The 18150-nt window shown below is 42.3% G+C and overlaps 1 protein-coding gene across 1 annotated transcript in view; it reads left to right on the top strand.

Moving 5' to 3' along the window:
- Nucleotides 1-17497, top strand: part of LOC142108652 (receptor-interacting serine/threonine-protein kinase 3-like) — a 29057-nt gene extending 11560 nt beyond the window's left edge. The window contains exons 3-7 of the mRNA XM_075192468.1: nucleotides 2217-2362; nucleotides 4345-4394; nucleotides 8132-8290; nucleotides 15917-16023; nucleotides 16930-17497. Of these exons, the coding sequence (XP_075048569.1) occupies nucleotides 2217-2362; nucleotides 4345-4394; nucleotides 8132-8290; nucleotides 15917-16023; nucleotides 16930-16950 (483 nt within the window). The 3' untranslated portion in view covers nucleotides 16951-17497. The remainder of the gene's footprint in view (nucleotides 1-2216; nucleotides 2363-4344; nucleotides 4395-8131; nucleotides 8291-15916; nucleotides 16024-16929) is intronic.
- Nucleotides 17498-18150: the final 653 nt, after the last annotated feature.

Genomic DNA, 18150 nt, shown 5'->3' with positions numbered 1-18150 from the left:
CTGTTTATGTGGCGTATGTATGTTCTTCTCACGTTTGTATTGGTTTCCTCCGGGTGCTCCAGGTTTCCTCCCACAGTTCAAAGACATACTGGAGGGTCATTTATTTTTGACAAAATGAATCTTAGGTGGTCTATGTCCTTGTGGTAGGGAAGAGAGATTGCATCCCCACTGGGGTAGGGACTGATGTCAATGTTTAAATATTGGCTGTAAAGTGCTGCATAATTAACTGTTAATAATAATGAAACGTTTCCAAAATATTTTATTAAAGTTACCAGATTTTGAATTCGGATTCATGGGATACAAGGAGTTGGACATATAGTGCACAGAATTTTGGACCACACTCCATTTTTAAAGGCAAATAATCTCCTTAAATGGACTCATCATTGACAGTTTAGAGTATGTCCTATCTATGGCAGTATACACTATGACCCAGTTTTCCTCACCTTGCTGATATAGAATGTGCTGCGTCTGTGGTGGTGTGGAGTGTGCTGCGTCTGTGGCGGTGTAGAGTGTGCTCTGTCTTTGGCGGTGTAGAGGGTGCTCCGTCTTTGGCGGTGTAGAGTGTGCTATGTCTTTGGCAGTGTAGAGTGTGCTACGTCTGTGGCGGTGTCGAGTGTGCTCCGCCTGTGGCGGTGTCGAGTGTGCTCCGCCTGTGGCGGTGTAGAATGTGCTCCGCCTGTGGCGGTGTAGAGTGTGCTCCGTCTGTGGCGGTGTAGAGTGTGCCGCGACTGTGGCGGTGTAGAGTGTGCTGCATCTGTGGAGGTGTAGAGTGTAATTATTTAGCAGCAGCAACATCCACTTCTATCAAGTTTCTAGCTTTAAATGTATCCACTGCATTGAAGTTCTTGCAAGTGAAGGGCAGACTAACTTGCTACACAGACTGTGTATATACACTATTCTCACTCTGTGAATGGTCTGTTTTCTCTCTGTAATATCAGTTACTAGGAACAGGATGAAACTCGAGTCAGGAGGACAACATGTGGCCCCAATACACCTGTTGTCCACCCCTGGAGTAGGCAGTTTATATTTGTAAGTAGCAAAGCCCGATTAAGGGTTCCATCCGCCCTAGGCTAATACACTGGTCGCTGTCCCCTGCCACCCACCACCAATGTATATACAGTGATCAAAGTGGAAAATTAGAAAAGTTTTACAATGAAGACAGTAGAAGTGACGGTATGACATACCACCGTCTACCACCCCACTTCCACCACTGTGTATGTGTGTATATAATAATTATATATAATTCATCAACCCATTGCAGCCAATTCATTAACCCATTAACACCCTCCCCCCACCAGTAATCTCCCCCCCTCACAGAAAATGTATCACCTCCTATACCCTCTTAATATTTAAAGACAGAACTTACCTTGCTGTCTTCTGCTCCTCTTCTCTTAAGACGCCGGAACTTCTGTCTTCTTGACCGGCAGCTAACAGCAAATCCAATGCTGTTAGCTTCCCTGTCAGTGTGGGCGCGGGCTCACTGCTTAGTGTGGTCACGTGAGATGTGATAATCTCACGTGACCATGCTAAGCAGCGCACCGCATCCGCACTGACAGGGCAGCTAATAGCATTGGATTTGCTGTTAGCTGCCTGCCTGAGCCTAATTGGATCCACTGAAAGTCAGGTCACCCCCCCCCCTCCTTGAGACCAGGGGAGACCCCGATAACGGATCGCCGGCATTTGCAAAAAATAAATATTAATGTGCCCGTCCTGCGCCTCCTCATGACCCAGCCTATTGGCTGAAACCAGAATCATTAATTATTTAATAATCACTTTCACATCTATATGTTTGAAAACCAAAGTTAATTTATTTAAACGTCGTTTTCATTTAAACTATAGTTCATATGTAATCTTCAGTGCATACTTTCAAGAGATTTTAAGAGTTTAACCCTATGATATATTGAGGCTGGCATTGTGACATGTAAATATGTCCTAACACAGTGATTGAGCATGACTGCACTGTACCCTAGTGCAAACTGCTACCTAAGAGTGATGCTTTGTAAGGTGTGACCAATTTTGTAATCAGTCTTCACCTACTGCTTGTCACGTGACAGGGGCAATGTTATAATGTAGCGAGGAGAATGGAGGCATATCACAGACTGAGTTAGAGAGAGGAACGGAGCAGGGTCTCCCACCAGCACAGGTCCTGTCAACCTAGTTTGAGAAGATTGTTGTATCAAACAAAGCACTTCCATCCATCTTTGTTCTTTCTTAAGATCACAGATTTTGGATTGTCTAAGATTGTCGGAGCCACTACCTCTATATCTGCCGTTCTGAGTTTTGCTGGAACCTTGTCATATATGGCACCAGAAGCTCTGGATGATATAAATTACCGACCCAACAAAGCTTATGATGTTTACAGGTGAGTGATAACTGACTGTGACTAGGGGCCTGATTCATTAAGGAAAGTTAAGCAAAAGTATGTAAGTAAGGCAAAACCATGTTGCATTGGAGGGGGAGGTAAATTTAAAATGTGATGGCAGATTTATATTTGGGGTAGGGCATGTCCTAGATCAACTTTAAATTTCAGGGTACAAATAAGCTATCGAGTATTTGTGTGCTAGATGACAAAACAGACAGTATGTTCCTTATGTGCAAAATAATAAATTCATTTGCACCCCTTGCATTGCAACATGGTTTTGTCCAGAAAACTTGAGTAAGAAAACTTACTCAATTGTTTGCTTAACTTTCCTTAATACTACCTTCATCGTACTCTCCAGGAACTGGGAATGCCCCATGTGCAAATTTATGACATTCTATAATTTGTAAATCAAAACCGGTTCACCTCACCATGTAAGGTAGATCCTATGAAAATAACTAATTTGTACTTTGAGTATTTCAGAATAGTAATATACTGGATTTCCAAACTTTAAACTGAATTGCAAAGCTGACATTTTCTGTCTTCTAGCAGATCATAGATCAGTAGAGACTTTCTTTTTGTATTAGAAATATGTAATTATGCCCCAAACTTAATTATTGCAACACTTCCTCTTTCTTACTTTTGTCTGTAAAGTTCATAGAAATTACAGCAAGCTTTGTGGTGCAAGAAATGTGCAAAGATGAACTTGGGGAAAAAAGCATCACTCTTCTCGAACAAGATTTCATTTAGAATGCATTTTTTTTTTTTTTTGCTGAACTTACTTTTCTTAAAAGAGGATGTACACCCCAAATGCAGTAAATGCTGATATCCGGTTTTGACCGTGATCGTCGGAGATTTATCTGAAAAATATCTTGCATGTTCATGTTTTATAAAATACATCTAAACTAGCGTTACCCAAAGTGTGCGTCGTGGCTCCCAGGGGTTCCGCGGCGCTGTCTCAGGGGTACCATGGCAGGAGGAGAAAAAAAACAAAACTTACCAATCTGGCGGCGCCCGTGACCCAGCATCCTCCTCCCTCGTCGCTTCTCACTGAATGTCGGGCGTGACGTCATCACGCCCGACATTCAGTGACAAGGAGAGAGGATGGTGGGTCCCAGGCACCGCCGAATTGTTAAGACAGAAGAAAAGACAGAAGAAATAGAAGAAAGAAGGTAAGTAAAGAAACGGAGGGGAATGGTGATAGGAAACAGCAATGGAGGGGCAAAAGAATGAAGGAGGGGGCAGAGTGAGGATGCAGAGGGGGCAGAGTGAGGATGCAGAGGGGGTAGAGTGAGGGCGTGCAGAGGGGGCAGAGTGAGGGCATGCAGAGGGGGCACAGAGTGAGTGTGTGCAGAGGGGGCACAGAGTGTGTGGGTGCAGGGGGCACAGAGTGTGTGTGTGCAGAAGGGGGCAGAGTGTGTGGGTGGAGAGGGGGCAGAGTGGTTGCAGGGGGCACAGAGTGTGTGGAGATGAAGGAGGGCACAGCGTGTGTGGATGAAGGGGGCACAGTGTGAGTTAGCTGTAAATTGTTCATTGACAGAAATATAATTGAAAAAAAAATATTAAAATATTATTTTCCCTTGGATTTATGTGTATTATTTTTGTATACAACTAAATAAGTATTTCTGTCCTGACCTAAATACTTATTAAGTTTTTTTGACCCAACTACTTATAAAACGGGACTGCTCTGTAACTATTTTGGAGGGGTGCCTTGAAAAAATTATGGAGACTCTAAGGGTGCCGCGAACTGCAAAAGTTTAGGAACCACTGGTCTAAGCACAGCAGCAGAACAGTGCCACCCAGTGTCCAAAACCTGTCAAATACTTTACTTTACAAAGCAACTACATTTGAATAAAACATATTGGAGAAATAGAAAGTCTTTGCTGAGTATGGCAAGGTGATAACTACACATATTCATTACAAGGATTGCATTATGGTTGATATTGTGTGTGTCGCTGATTCTCTCTAATGTTTTCTTTTTGTAGCTTTGGAATCTTAACATGGACCGTTTTCTCCGGTGAAGAACCTTACCCTGGTAAGTCTTATTATGTTGCCACATCCCATCAGTCAATCAAACATTTCTTTTAATCAGATACCAAGGGGTAAATGTATTAAGCTCCAGGTTCCTCAACACCCGCGAGTTCGGCGTCTTCGGCGTTTAAATTTAAAGCGGCGCTGCCTTGTAAAGGGAAACTTCCCTTTACAAGGCAGCGCCACTTTAAATTTAAATGCCGAAGACGCCAAACTCGCGGGTGTTGAAGAACCCGGAGCTTAATACATTTACCCCCAAGTGTCTTACAGCAGTATCTGCATAGGACTGATAACACTTATAGGGAGCTAATGTGTCAACAGACTATAAATTTAATTAGTGGGTTCTGTGTTTGATGTGTTGGGCAGCACAGTGGCTCAGTGGTTAGCACTTCTGCCTCTCAACACTGGGGTCATGAGTTCAATTCACAACCATGGCCTTATCCGTATGGAGTTTGTATGTTCTCCCTGTGTTTGCGTGGGTTTCCTCTGGGTGTTCCGGTTTCTTCCCACATTCCAAAAATATACTAGTAGGCTAATTGGCTGCTATTAAATTAACCTTAGTCTCTCTCGGTGTGTGTTAGGGAATTTAGACTGTAAGCTCCTATGGGGCAGGGACTAATGTGAGTGAGTTCTCTGTACAGCGCTGCGGAATTAGTGGCATTTTATATAGGTGTTATCTGGAACGATGGCTGCCTTGACGATGACCATATAAGGTGGTAATGCAAATCTACATGTATGATTTGCTTAGCACAGCATACCAGTTATGGTTAGATCCCTTAAGTAGAAACAGCTTATAGTATACATTGAAGGCATATACAGGGGATGACACCCCCAGCCCACTGTACTTATCTATGCTTCTGGTGCTGCTGACTTCCATAAGGGTGGGAACTTCCTGTAGAGAGAGCAGGGAAGCTCTTAGTCTCACGAGATTACCAAATCTTGTGATAGTTAGAGCTCCTCGGCTTGCTCTGCAGTCTGTGTCCTGTCCGGTAACTGGGAGCAGCTATCAGTTCCCTTCTCCTAACCAGAAGTGGATTAAGTCGCAGGGGGCCCAGGGTATTTAAGACAGCAGGGCCCCTATTATGTAACATAGGGCCTGATTCATCAAGGTACGCAAACTCATGTTTCATACTTTGAATGACGCAAACCCTTATATTTGCGTTGGAGTTTGAGATTGAGTTGACTTTGAGTGCCGTATCTGCTCTGTTTGCACTGTGTATGTGGTGTTTTATGTAGCTCAAGTCCCGTTTAGCAGATGCGTATGAGTTTGCGTACCTTGATGAATTAGGCCCATAGTTATCATTTTAGACATATACACAGGCAATACAGTGTGCACTACTGTTAGAAGCACACAGCTCTGCCTTTACAAGCAGTACGTTGTGAAGCAGGACATATTCCCCAACTGTCCTTGCAGTCGGACCAAATCCTGACTAAGTAAGACAGTCACCCAAATTCAAGACTGCCCCACCAGATTCAGGACAGTTGGCAGACTGTCCTGCTCTCTCCTACTTGTCTTGGTCACTTTCACCACTTGTAGCAGCTGGTATCATTAGCTCAGTTCATTCTTGTCTTGATCCTGGAATATTGGATGCCCTATTTTGAAAAAAAAATGGGCAAATGAGATTTATAAGACTCCAACCAGCCCCGGTGTTGAAACAATAGCACTCACGTTTTATAATTAGACCTCCCTCCAGTCCCCAAAATAATAATATTCACATTTAATAAGTAGACCTATTTCCCTCCATCCAGCCCCAACATTAAATTAACAATACACCCATTTACTCAAAAAATATTTTCCTCCTTCCAAACAGTCCCAGCAATAAATTAAATAGCATTAAAGTTTAATAAATATAGCCATTTTCTACAACCATCCCCGCAATAAATGTTTCATATTCACATTTAATAAATAGCCCTCCTCCCCCAAAATAGCCCCATATTCAACTGATAGCCCTAAACCACCCCAGAATTAAACTAAAGATTCCTTCACCTCACCTTAAATAATTAGCCCCCACCCACACTCCACCATAAAATAGCCTACCTCCCACACTATATTAAGATCCTCCCTTCACTTACATTTTATATTAAAATACTGCGCGCGCGCACACACATGCACACTGTATTAAAATACTGCGTGCACACACACACACTATAGGAACATTGCCCCACACATGCACACTATAGGAACATGCCCCCACACACGCACACTATAGGAACATGGCCCCACACAAGCACACTATAGGAACATGGCGCCACACAGGCACACTATAGGAACATGGCCCCACACGCACACTATAGGATCATGGTGCCACACAGGCTCACTATAGGAATATGGTGCCACACAGGCTCACTATAGGAATATGGCGCCACACAGGCTCACTATAGGAACATGGCGCCACACAGGCTCACTATAGGAACATGGCACCACACAGGCTCACTATAGGAACATGGCAAAAAACAGGCTCACTATAGGAACATGGCGCCACACATGCTCACTATAGGAACATGGCGCCACACAGGCACACTATAGGAACATGGCGCCACACAGGCACACTATATGAACATGGCAAAAAACAGGCTCACTATAGGAACATGGCGAAAAACAGGCTCACTACAGGAACATGGCGCCACACAGGCTCACTATAGGAACATGGCACCACACAGGCTCACTATAGGAACATGGCGCCACACAGGCTCACTATAGGAACATGGCGCCACACAGGCACAATATAGGAACATGGCGCCACACAGGCACAAAAGAGGAACATGGCGCCACACACACACACACACAGAGACACACACTTACCTTGTTACACCCCCTGCGTGCTGCTCGTCAGACAGACTTTTAGTGATGTGCTGCCGATACAAGTAATCACATGGAATGCGCACCACGAGCAGCAGCAGTAGCCGCTGCTCGGTCGGGCGGTCATGCTGCCAGATGCATCGGCCCAGCTAGCCATCGGCCCTTCTGGCATTTGCCAGAAGTGCCATATGGCCAGTCTGGCCCTGAATATAGCCCCTTAGGGCAAGTTAATTTTGCCACCCTGTTAGTGGAAAGGAATTGATGTATGCGGGCTCCCTTATTTGGATCCACGGCCATAATTGTAGCATCCATCATACTTGTGAATGCTACAAAATGGCGTCTCACATTGGCTCAACTTGTATTATAATTTATATTAGAAGTTATGTAGTACTCTAAGAGACATTGGGTTCTATTTAGGATCAGGGGCAGGGGGCATCTGCGCATCTGCCTCCCGGGCCGGTATCACAGTGGGCTACCTTGGGCTGGCTCACTGGGCCACCTGCATTTTTTTCCCTTTAAAATATTTCTAATAAGCGGCTGAGTCGAACCTTGCCCTCCCCCACCCCAGGCTAAAATTTGCCAGCCCTCCCCTGTTTATGACCCATGTCATATTGTTCACGTTAATTATTGTATCTTATTGCAATGATAAGAAATTATATAATGTGGTTATTTATTAAAGTTAAGAGCTTGTCCTTTGAATAGTCCATAGTAAAGTGACCACAAACGTGATCACTTTATTTCCAGGTTCTGGCTTTTGCACTGTGCATGCACGGCCATCAGGAAATGTATCTCTCTTTGGCTTCATGCTTTGATAAATGGACCCCTTAGTTACAGCAAATTAAATGTACATCTTATAAAAGACCATTCACAATGCACTTTACTCTTCTCTGTGGGTATACAATGTACGACAGATGACATGATTGTGATCTCCCCTCTCACAGGTGTACACGCGGTAGTAATTCAGCGCTGCGTGGCCAAAGGTCAGAGGCCCAGAGTGAATGTTCTAGATGAGTATACCGAGGTGAAAATGGTGCTGGAAGCCAAGGACTTAATGGTTAGATGCTGGAATCCCAATGCAGATGATAGACCCAGCTTCCATGGTGAGTACAGGAGAATACTGATCTATAGAAGACAGTGTGCCTTCTTGTATTAACCGTAACAAGGGGATTGTATATGATACAATGGGGGTCTTTATATTAAGAGAAATGCGGATGAGAAAATGGAAATCTGTTCGAAACTGTTTTGGGGTGTCAGGTGCCTGTTATACTGCTGCCCAGTTTTATGATGTGTGGAGATGACAAGTAGCGGGTCAAGTGGGGCATTTCATGCATCGTGTGGTGTATGTCTCATAATGTTTCAAAGTTTGGTCAAGAAAGCGAAAAGCAAGACTTTATCCTGTAGAATGACATGCTCTAATGAGACCTTGTAAATTTAGGGAGAGGCCACATTTTTACACCATCTTAGAAGTGGCACCAATGGGACCTCTGCCACTAATTTAAGTGGGGCAGATTTTGTTCCACCTAAGTGCATTTTGTAGGGGAGGAATATTAAGTACAGACAAACCACTGTAAATTAAAACCTATATGTAGAAGAGAAGGGCAAGGTTTAAATTTATAGAGGACTGGTTCAAATATAATATTACTCAGGGCTTTTTTTGTAACCCTGATCCATCTGTAAGTGCATAGTGTAAAAATCTCTTCTCCTTTGCATTTTTCTGGGTTTTAGATGGCTCCTTGTTTATCCAGGGTAATGTAGTATAATTTCTAAGGTTATTAGATGTATAGACTGCCAGCTGAGCAATAGATGATGGATGTCCCAGGTGACTCCAATATACTTTGTATTGATGAGGCAAGTTAAGAGTAAGCTTATAATGAAAGTGTCAGATTGTATGATATTTGTATAATGGTTAATGGTTTGTTGTATTCCAATGTCAAGAACAGTTAGTATAGTACAAAAAGGTGTAATATATTTTAAGTACGGAGGATGAGCTTGGGTACTCCAGGGAAAGGGTTCAGGAGCCGGGGAGATAGTCGTCCGATAGCAAGGGGTCAGCAAGGGGAAAGCTGCTTATATAGGCCTGAACATGTGATAACAAGCCCCCTGTGCTGGCAACTCATTACCTGATGCAGGTCTACACAGGTGGACTGAAAAGGATGCAGAAGGTTGTTAACAGAGCCTGTGGCTCGCTGCTCAGAAGCTACACTGCTGTAACCTAATGTTGGCAAGTACCAGCTTCTTCCTGTGAATTGACATAAAAAAACCTTGTGGGAGCAGAGCAGACATGACATGTCAGAAAAGTGGCAAGATCTCAAACCGTGACCCCTGCGTGCTGACCATGAGGCGTTAAGGGCATATAAAACTTGCACATCAGGTCAGAAACTACACCAGCACAGGACCTGACAGAAAAACTGTACCATGCCCATCATAATTTTGTTTGCTTAGGCATAATTGCACAATATATTCTTGAGCTAAGCATTATTTCAGATGCACACTGTAATCCTTCTTATGTTGCATCTGTAAGTCAATATTGTGCCTGACTGCTTAGAAGGATAGTGTTTGTGAGAACTTTCCAAATTACACTCGGTAAGGCACCATTTTTTTAATTGCTTAGCTATTTGAGAATGTAATATTTTGTTTTTGTGTGCTTTATAAAGGATCATCATCATCATCATCATAATAATAATACCTTATTCAATAACAGTAAAAAGCATCTGGCCAATCAGTGGTATACATGATCACTCCTTGTACCAGCTTTAAAGGGGCTGTCCAATTTCAGATTAGATAAAGCCATGTATTTTGCAAGTGTTTAAAGAGGGCACATAGAGGTCATTGGTTAAAGTTACATAAAGATAGAAAACCTCTTTTTTTTTTGTCTGATTAAGTCTATGTGATAATACCAAAACATTAGGTTGAGACCCAAGTGCTGGTATCTAGTGGTTCAGGATCACACAGACAAAGAGAGAGAATGGTTACAACCATAACTTTATTACAAAAGAAGAACCTCAAATATAATCAATTGCCAAAAACGATTATCACACTTTAAATCAAACCCCAAGTGCTCACCACGATTCAAGTAACACTCAATAGCCTCCTAGGCAGTTCTTAACATGGACCAAGCAATGCAAAACCATTACCTGGCCAAGCTGTTGTTTTCACAGTGGTCCTGATGCAGCTGCTAGGACAACTGCAAGGGAGGTACATCAGTGCGTTGAAAGTAAGGCGGTGCCTAGCCAAACTACTAAGGCAATACCTAAGATGTTATAGGAACCACTATACCTTGTCTGCTATTACAGTCTATAGAGTTCCTGATGCTTTGTCGTGAAGATACAACAATGGTACACTGGTACGAAGGAAATACTTATCTCGGGGCCAACCTGGTAATTCTTATCCTTTTAATGTTGAAGACTGGTCTCTAATAGTGCTTGCTGTAGGTTGCAGCCAATCTGTAGCCGAATGGAGTGGTGTTGAGGGTGGTGCCGGAGCAAAGAAGCCTTCTGATCAACTCCCTTCAAAGCTGTGAAATGTTTAAGTCCAGGCCAAGTTGTTTAGCCAACAGACTTCTATATTAACTCCCAGCCAAGCTGTTGCAGCAATCCTCTTCTGTCTTGCTGGTACCGGCTACTTGGCCAAAGCTCTCTACCAACGTAGTAGGAATCTGGGCTTCAGTCCCCCCACTCCAGCAGGCCCACCAGGTGAACAAATCCACAAGCAACTCCGTGTGGAGCAGAGATTCTTGGCAGCAAGATGTGTAGAGTAGTTGTGTATCAGATGCAGGATCTCGCATAGGAACCATGATGGAGCTGGTGAAAGATGAAACTCGCTGTAGAAAAAAGAGAAGAAAAAAAACTATGCCTAGTTCAGTGAATCCTTATACACCATTGAGTCCCCCATGCGGTCTCTTTTAAACTGTCCACATTTTATATATCTAACCCTGCATGGGTAGTCTTAGGTCAGCTTGTCTCAGTATTGGCCAGGATGAAAATGTGAGTTGGTGATGGGCAGGGATTAGGATTCTCCCCAAGTGTAGTTCTTCCCTGCTTTGCTGGTGCCTCCATATCTACAAGAGTCCAAGGAAGAACAATGGTGGTCACATATGGTTCACAATATTGCTACTCCCATTTAATGGAGGGCAATTCCTCATTTAACCCCTTGCTTGCATTTATGACATTGAAGGAGCTGCTAAATTCCTGTGTATGTGATGAGAGGGGGGACCAGGAAATAGGAAAGTCACTATCTTGTAAATACATGATACTGCAAGTTAATCCACCTGGCTATTGTCACACTCACAGTGGATGTACTGGGTATCTGCTATCAGCCACAGTTGGTGCCGGCCGAATTGAGGCACACAGAGTTTAACAAGCTCTCCAGTCTTCACCAAGAACCGCCACGAGGTTGTGTGGACTTTGCTACATAAGGCTCGCAGGTCGAGGCCCTCAGAAATGCCTTCTGGCATGATGGGCGGAAATGAACACAGAAACAGAGAAGACAAGGTAAAGTCAACAATCCCGGATCTGGTACATATGCGAGCAAAGAAGAGGTCCAGAAGAGTAGTCAACAGTCCAAGGTCAGTGTCCAAGCGAGCAGTAGAAGTACCAAACGAATGCCAAAAGCGGGGTCAGGAAGTAAGCCAAGCTCAAACACAAGGATACACTGAGAAATGCAGGGAGGAAGAGACAATTCACAAGAAGCCAGATGCTAGGGTGCCTAACTTGTGCTCTAAAGCTGAACAGTGTTCAGATTTTGCTTAAACGCATGGGCAGCTTTGAATTCCCTACCTAGTGGTCACATGACCGCAGTATCAAAGGTGAAATCCGTTCGCCTGGAGAACAGGCAGCGTGAGCAGAAGAGGACATCGCTTGAGGAAGGAGAAGCAGCGCCCAGACCAGACCCACAGGTATGTGAACTTGTACCACTCATGTCCTATATTTAGGGACATGAGCGGTACAAGTTCACATAAAAATTGTCCACATGGTTGAACAGCCTCCTCCTCTCATCAGAAAAGTAAAGGTCACACATTTTATAATCCTCTCACCTATCTTTCTCTCTGCTTCTATTAGCAAGTGATATATCTCCTAATCCAGGTCCCCCACACTCCTCCACTACACATGTATCAGAACACTACCAAAATCCAACAAACCTCAAGCGCATCACTTGTCACCCTTCTCTTCCAAAATCCTTGAAATATGCCCTTTGGAATGCCCATTCTGTTTGTAACAAACTTACCTCTATACACGACCTCTTCCTTTCAAACAACCTAAGCATCTGGCAATAACCGAAACATGGCTGACACTGCCTCACATGCAGCCCTTTCACATGGTGGCATCCATTTCACCCATACCTCCAGACTGGAGGCAGAAAAGGAGGTGGGGTTGGACTACTTCACTCCCCACAGTGTTAATTCACAGTTGTACCAAATGTCCCATCACTTACGTTCACATCTTTTGAAGTACATGCTATTCGGATTTTTAATCCATTCTTTATGTGTGTTGCTGTGATCTATCGCCCCCCTGGAGCGCAAAAATTTCTTGAGAATCTCTTTGCATGGCTCCCTCACTTCTTATCTGCTGACATTCCTACCATCATCATGGGTGATTTCAACATCCCAATTGCTAATACACATTCCAATGCTGCTTCCAAACTTTTCTCTCTAACCTTCTCCCTCGACCTCTCCCATGGGTTGAATTCCCTGCTCATCGGGATATCCATTGCCTTGATCTTGTTTTCGCTAGACTATGCTCAGTTTCTGATTACCTTAACATGCCTTTCCCCCTCTCGAATCATCACCTTATTAGCTACACACTCACTCTCAGAACTTTAACTTCTCTGCTGTCAAACTCTACCAAGCCTCCTCATACCCGCAGAAAGCTTAACTCAACCATTTTCCAGCACTCTCACAACACCTTCTATCCCCAATCTCTACATTCTCCTCCCCTGAAATGGCAGCACCTCATTTTCACCATACCCTAACAGCCCTTGATCAAGTGGCTTCAGCGAATATTCATACTTCACGTCGAATTTGATGTCAACTATGGCGCACTTAAGTAACACAAAACCTTCAAAAACTTTCCCATAATGCAGAGCGTCACTGGCGTAAATCTCATACCTCTAATAATTTCTTCACCTATACTGCTATCTACCACTCTTATCGAAATGCTCTGGACACTGCAAAACATATTACCAATCTCTCATCTTTGCTCAGGCTTCAAACCCAAAACCTGGTTTAACATATTTTAAATCTCTTATCAACCCTTCCACCCCAATCCCTCAACTACTATTAATGCCCCAGGATCTTGCTTTTTACTTCAAGGACAAGATTGATAAGATCAGACTAGAAATGGTATCATCTTTCTAGACTAGCAATCCGCTCCTACCCAGCACCCTCTGACACACTCTCTTCATTTGATCTCACAAATGAAGATGAATGATCTACTCTCTTATCTTTCTACTCTACCTCCTGTCCTCTTGATCCTATATCCTCACAAATTGGTAGATCCCTGTCTTCTGTGGTCAGTCCACTTCTGACTTAAATCTGTAATCTCTGTAATCTCTTTCTCTCTACTGATATCTTCCCATCATTATACGAGCATGCAGTGATTACTCCTATTCTGAAAAAACAAAATTCTATCCCAAACTCTCTGTCAAATTACCGCCCCATCTCTCAGCTCCCATGCCCCTCCAAGCTTCTAGAGAGACTTGCCTACACGCGCCTTACATGCTTCCTTTCCGCAAACAACCTATTGGATTCTCTTCAGTCAGGCTTTCGCTCTCAACACTCCACAGAGACTGCGTTGAACAAGGTTGTCAATGATTTCATCACTGCTAAAAACAAAGGCCATTACTCTCTTCTAATTCTCCAGGATCTCTCTGCTGCATTCGACACTTTTGACCAATCTCTTCTCATACGAAAGCTAAATATTATATTTATGAGCGCCCAGCAATATAAAATTTTCATACGAAAGCTACAATCACTAGGTCTTGAAGACACTGTCCTATCCTGCTTCTCATCATAATTTTCTAATCACTGTTTCAGTATTATTTATTCTGGATCCACCTCTGCTCCACTTTATTTCAGTAGAAGTCCAACAAGGCTGAGTGCTAAGTCCTCTGCTGTTCTCTATCTATATTACTTCTCTTGGAAAACTAATAAGCTCCTTTGGATTTCAGTATCATCTCTATGTGAATGATACCCAAATTTATCTATCCTCTCCTGATCTCTCACCAGCTGTGTTGTCCCGCGTTACTGACTGTCTTTCTGCCATTTCATCTTGGATGTCCTCTCGCTAACTCAAACTCAATCTCTCAAAAATAGAGTTAATAATATTCCCACCCACCAACAGAAGCTTCCTGCCTGACATTTCTATTTCAGTTGACAACATGACAATAAATCCCACCCCGCAAACTCAGTGTGATCCTTGTTTCACAACTATCATTTGTTCCCCACATGGACTATATCTAAATCATGTTACATACATCTAAAAAACATTTCCAGAATACTCACATATCTTACACAAGACACGGCAAAATCTTTAATTCGTGTATTCTTATTCTTCCGCATTGACTATTGCAATTCCTTCCTATCTGGTATTTCCCTAAACAGACTCAAACCCCATGCAATCTATTTTGCTCACAGCGGCCAGACTGATTTTCCTTGCAAACTGTTCTTCCTCTGCTGAGCCACTATGTCAGTCTCTACATTGGTTGCCTGTTTTTTTACAGAATCCAATATAAACTTCTTCTGCTAACATACCACTGCATCAACAAAACTGCACCAACATACATCTCCTCACTTGTCTTGAAATATTTAACTCAATAACTCCGTTGTGCACAAGATCTGTGTCTCTCTTCCACTCTCATTACATCCTCCCATCCCTGTTTACAGAACTTCTTTTGCACTGCACCCACTCTGTGGAATTCCCTCCCTCGCACAATAAGACTTTCCTCTGGTCTATAAACCTTCAAGCGTTCTCTGAAAACCCACCTCTTCAGGCAAGCTTATAATATTCCTCAACCACCATCTTAACCTCACTAGGTTACCCTATTACCACCCTTTACACAATTCACACAAGACAACAACCCTCTGACCTCAGACCCACATTGCTGTGTGACTGGATCTTATAGCATACAAATCACTTTTTACCTTTGCAATCTGGCTGTACCAATATGCAATATGTAGACTTAACTTCATGTATCCGACTCCCATTGAAATATAGATTGTGAGCAGGGCCCTCTTACCTCTTTGTCTGTTTTACCCACTATTACTTATTACTGTGTTTGTCTCCAATTGTAAAGCGCTACGGAATTTGCTGGCACTATATAAATTGATGATGATGATCTAGTGAAATTTAAAGACAGTTAATTTAGTTAGTCTATGCTATGATAGAGCATTTCATTTGGATTTTACAAGTTTAATTTTTCACTTGCATAATACACTGTAATACTTAATTCTGTTTTGCCTTAACCAACCACCATGTATTTCACTATTGAACACTTTTAAAATGGACTGAGCATGTTTCTTAAGTACACAAAGACAGAATGACTAATGATCATCCAAGCTCAATTGGTGCTTCTTGTTATTGGCAAGTCACACCTTAAAATTAAAAGTACCATGTTTATTTCCCATTGTTTTTATTGCAATACAATGAAAAATGAAAATATTTTCACTAGTATCTAGTGCCTATCTATAAAATGTAATTATATTCTGGTTTCATTATTGTTTCTCCTTCCAGACTGTAGTGAATCTACAGCAGTGATGTTTTCGGCATATAAGGATTCGATTGTCGGCGCTGTTCGAAGTGTACAAGACCTTCTCAAAACAATATCTTCTCCAGATGAGGTACTCAATATTCTGATTCTTAGGGGTATATTTACTAAACTGCGGGTTTGAAAAAGTGGAGATGTTGCCTATAGCAACCAATCAGATTCTAGCTGTCATTTATTTAGTGCATTCTACAAAATGAAAGCTAGAATCTGATTGGTTGCTATAGACAACATCTCCAGTTCTTCAAACCCGCAGTTTAGTAAATCTGGCCCTTAGTGTTCTCTTTAGGAAACTTGCATCTTCTTTAGGGTAATGGCCTCTTATTTTTTTTCTAAATATTTTTCCGGTCACACCAAGATATATTATATTGTCACATCAATGGGTATTCGAAAACCCATATTCACTAATTGTATTTTATTTACTAAATCATAGAAGCGTGTTTGTGTTAATTATGTCTTACTAACTACATAAGTAATTTCTGTGATGGAGAGAAAGTATTGCTACATTTTTACAAGCAAATGTTTAAAATATGACTAAAGGACTTCATTAAAATATATTTCTACCCAAAATAACAAATAAAGGTTTAGGTGCAATTAGGTGAGCTAAGATAAAGATAAAAGGTTCTTCTATACATTTACATAATGGTGTCAGGTGGTATGCTTCTGGGCCATACACAAGAATCACAATCCACAAATGTATCCTTAATGCCTTACAGGATAGAAGGAAAGCAGGACAGTAGGGGTTATATGTAGCAAGCTGAGAGTTTTCCAGCGGGGTTTGAAAAGTGGAGATGTTGCCTATAGCAACCAATCAGATTCTAGCTATCATTTTGTAGAATGTACTAAAAAAATGATAGCTAGATTCTGATTGGTTTTTCAAACCCATCAGAAAACTCTCTGCTTGATACATTTACCCCTAGGAATGTATGTGTATGTACGTCAATGCTGCCCTCAGAATTAATTTCATGTGTCTTTTTTACAGTTATCAGAACCAAGTGCCTGATTCATCAAGATACGGAAACGCATCTGTCAACATCGTATGGTGCGTAGCGTACTTGAAGAGACGCAGACACTTACGCGACAGAAATAAGAATCTCAAACTCGAAAAACACGCCAACTTGCGCTCTTTTATACTTACGCTATAGAAATAAGAATCCGTAAGTCGGAAAACACACCCACCTGTGGTTCTTTAGACAGGGTAGAAGCACAAGCAACGGATCCCAAGCAATTGACGTTCAGCTAAGAAATGTATACGTCACGCCCAATGCGGGAGGTCCGACCAGTATGTTTACACATATCAAAACACAATCTCTGTGGTTATTTTAACAAGATAGCTCTTCAGTAATTATTCATTGTCAAGTGACATTGACGTGGTACACTTTGAACGATATTTGTCGTTTGCTATTAATTAGCGTAATCCACACTTTTCCCCTAAAAGACAGATTACTGAAGGGCTTTATGTGTTTTGGAGTTCAAGTGGCCGTATAGTACGCAAAATGCATGTACATCACTTGATTAAAATCAAATGAATAAAGAATCTATGAAAATGTATGTAGTTGTATAAATCCATCTGTGAAAATGAATAGCGTACTTTTCCATAAGGGATACACACACACACACAGTAGAGTGTATACAACCTCCACAGAGATAAAGGGTGTGTGTTTGGATTAGAACTCATGACTGCCTTTTTGGAAAGTGGGATAGCGAACCACTAACACAAACTGGTATTTGAAAAACCAGGGAGAAGAGCAACAATACAGCATGCGTGCTACACAGGAAACTGATAGTTAATAATACTCTTCATTATTCAGACAAATTACATACAAATCCTTTTTTCATGGCTAACGATGTTAATTTTTTGCACTTTTTAAAAGCTTCCTGGCCCACAGTTCACATGCACCTTATTAGGTGCATGCTTACATTTATTACTAGGAATGGGCTAAGAGGGGGGGGGGGGATTTGGAGGGGACAGGCTCCTTGGAGTGAAATGCAACATTGCCTGGAAACCTAGTTTAATCTAGATCTACGGCTTACAGGTTATGTGATGTACTCAGCTTTATCCAAACAGAACACTCACCACAGTCAAGTAGCGTGGTGGTTTGCATCGGTTGCACTTCTGCCTTACAGCACTGAGGGCATAAGTTCAATTCCCAAACATGGACTTATCTGTGTACAGTTTGGTTTGGATGTTCTCTTCAATGTG

The sequence above is a fragment of the Mixophyes fleayi genome, chromosome 12 (genome assembly GCF_038048845.1).
Source record: "Mixophyes fleayi isolate aMixFle1 chromosome 12, aMixFle1.hap1, whole genome shotgun sequence".
In the NCBI taxonomy this organism is placed as follows: Eukaryota; Metazoa; Chordata; class Amphibia; order Anura; family Limnodynastidae; genus Mixophyes; species Mixophyes fleayi.
Note: the sequence above shows the minus strand (reverse complement) of the source record. Positions and strands in the feature narration are given on the sequence as shown.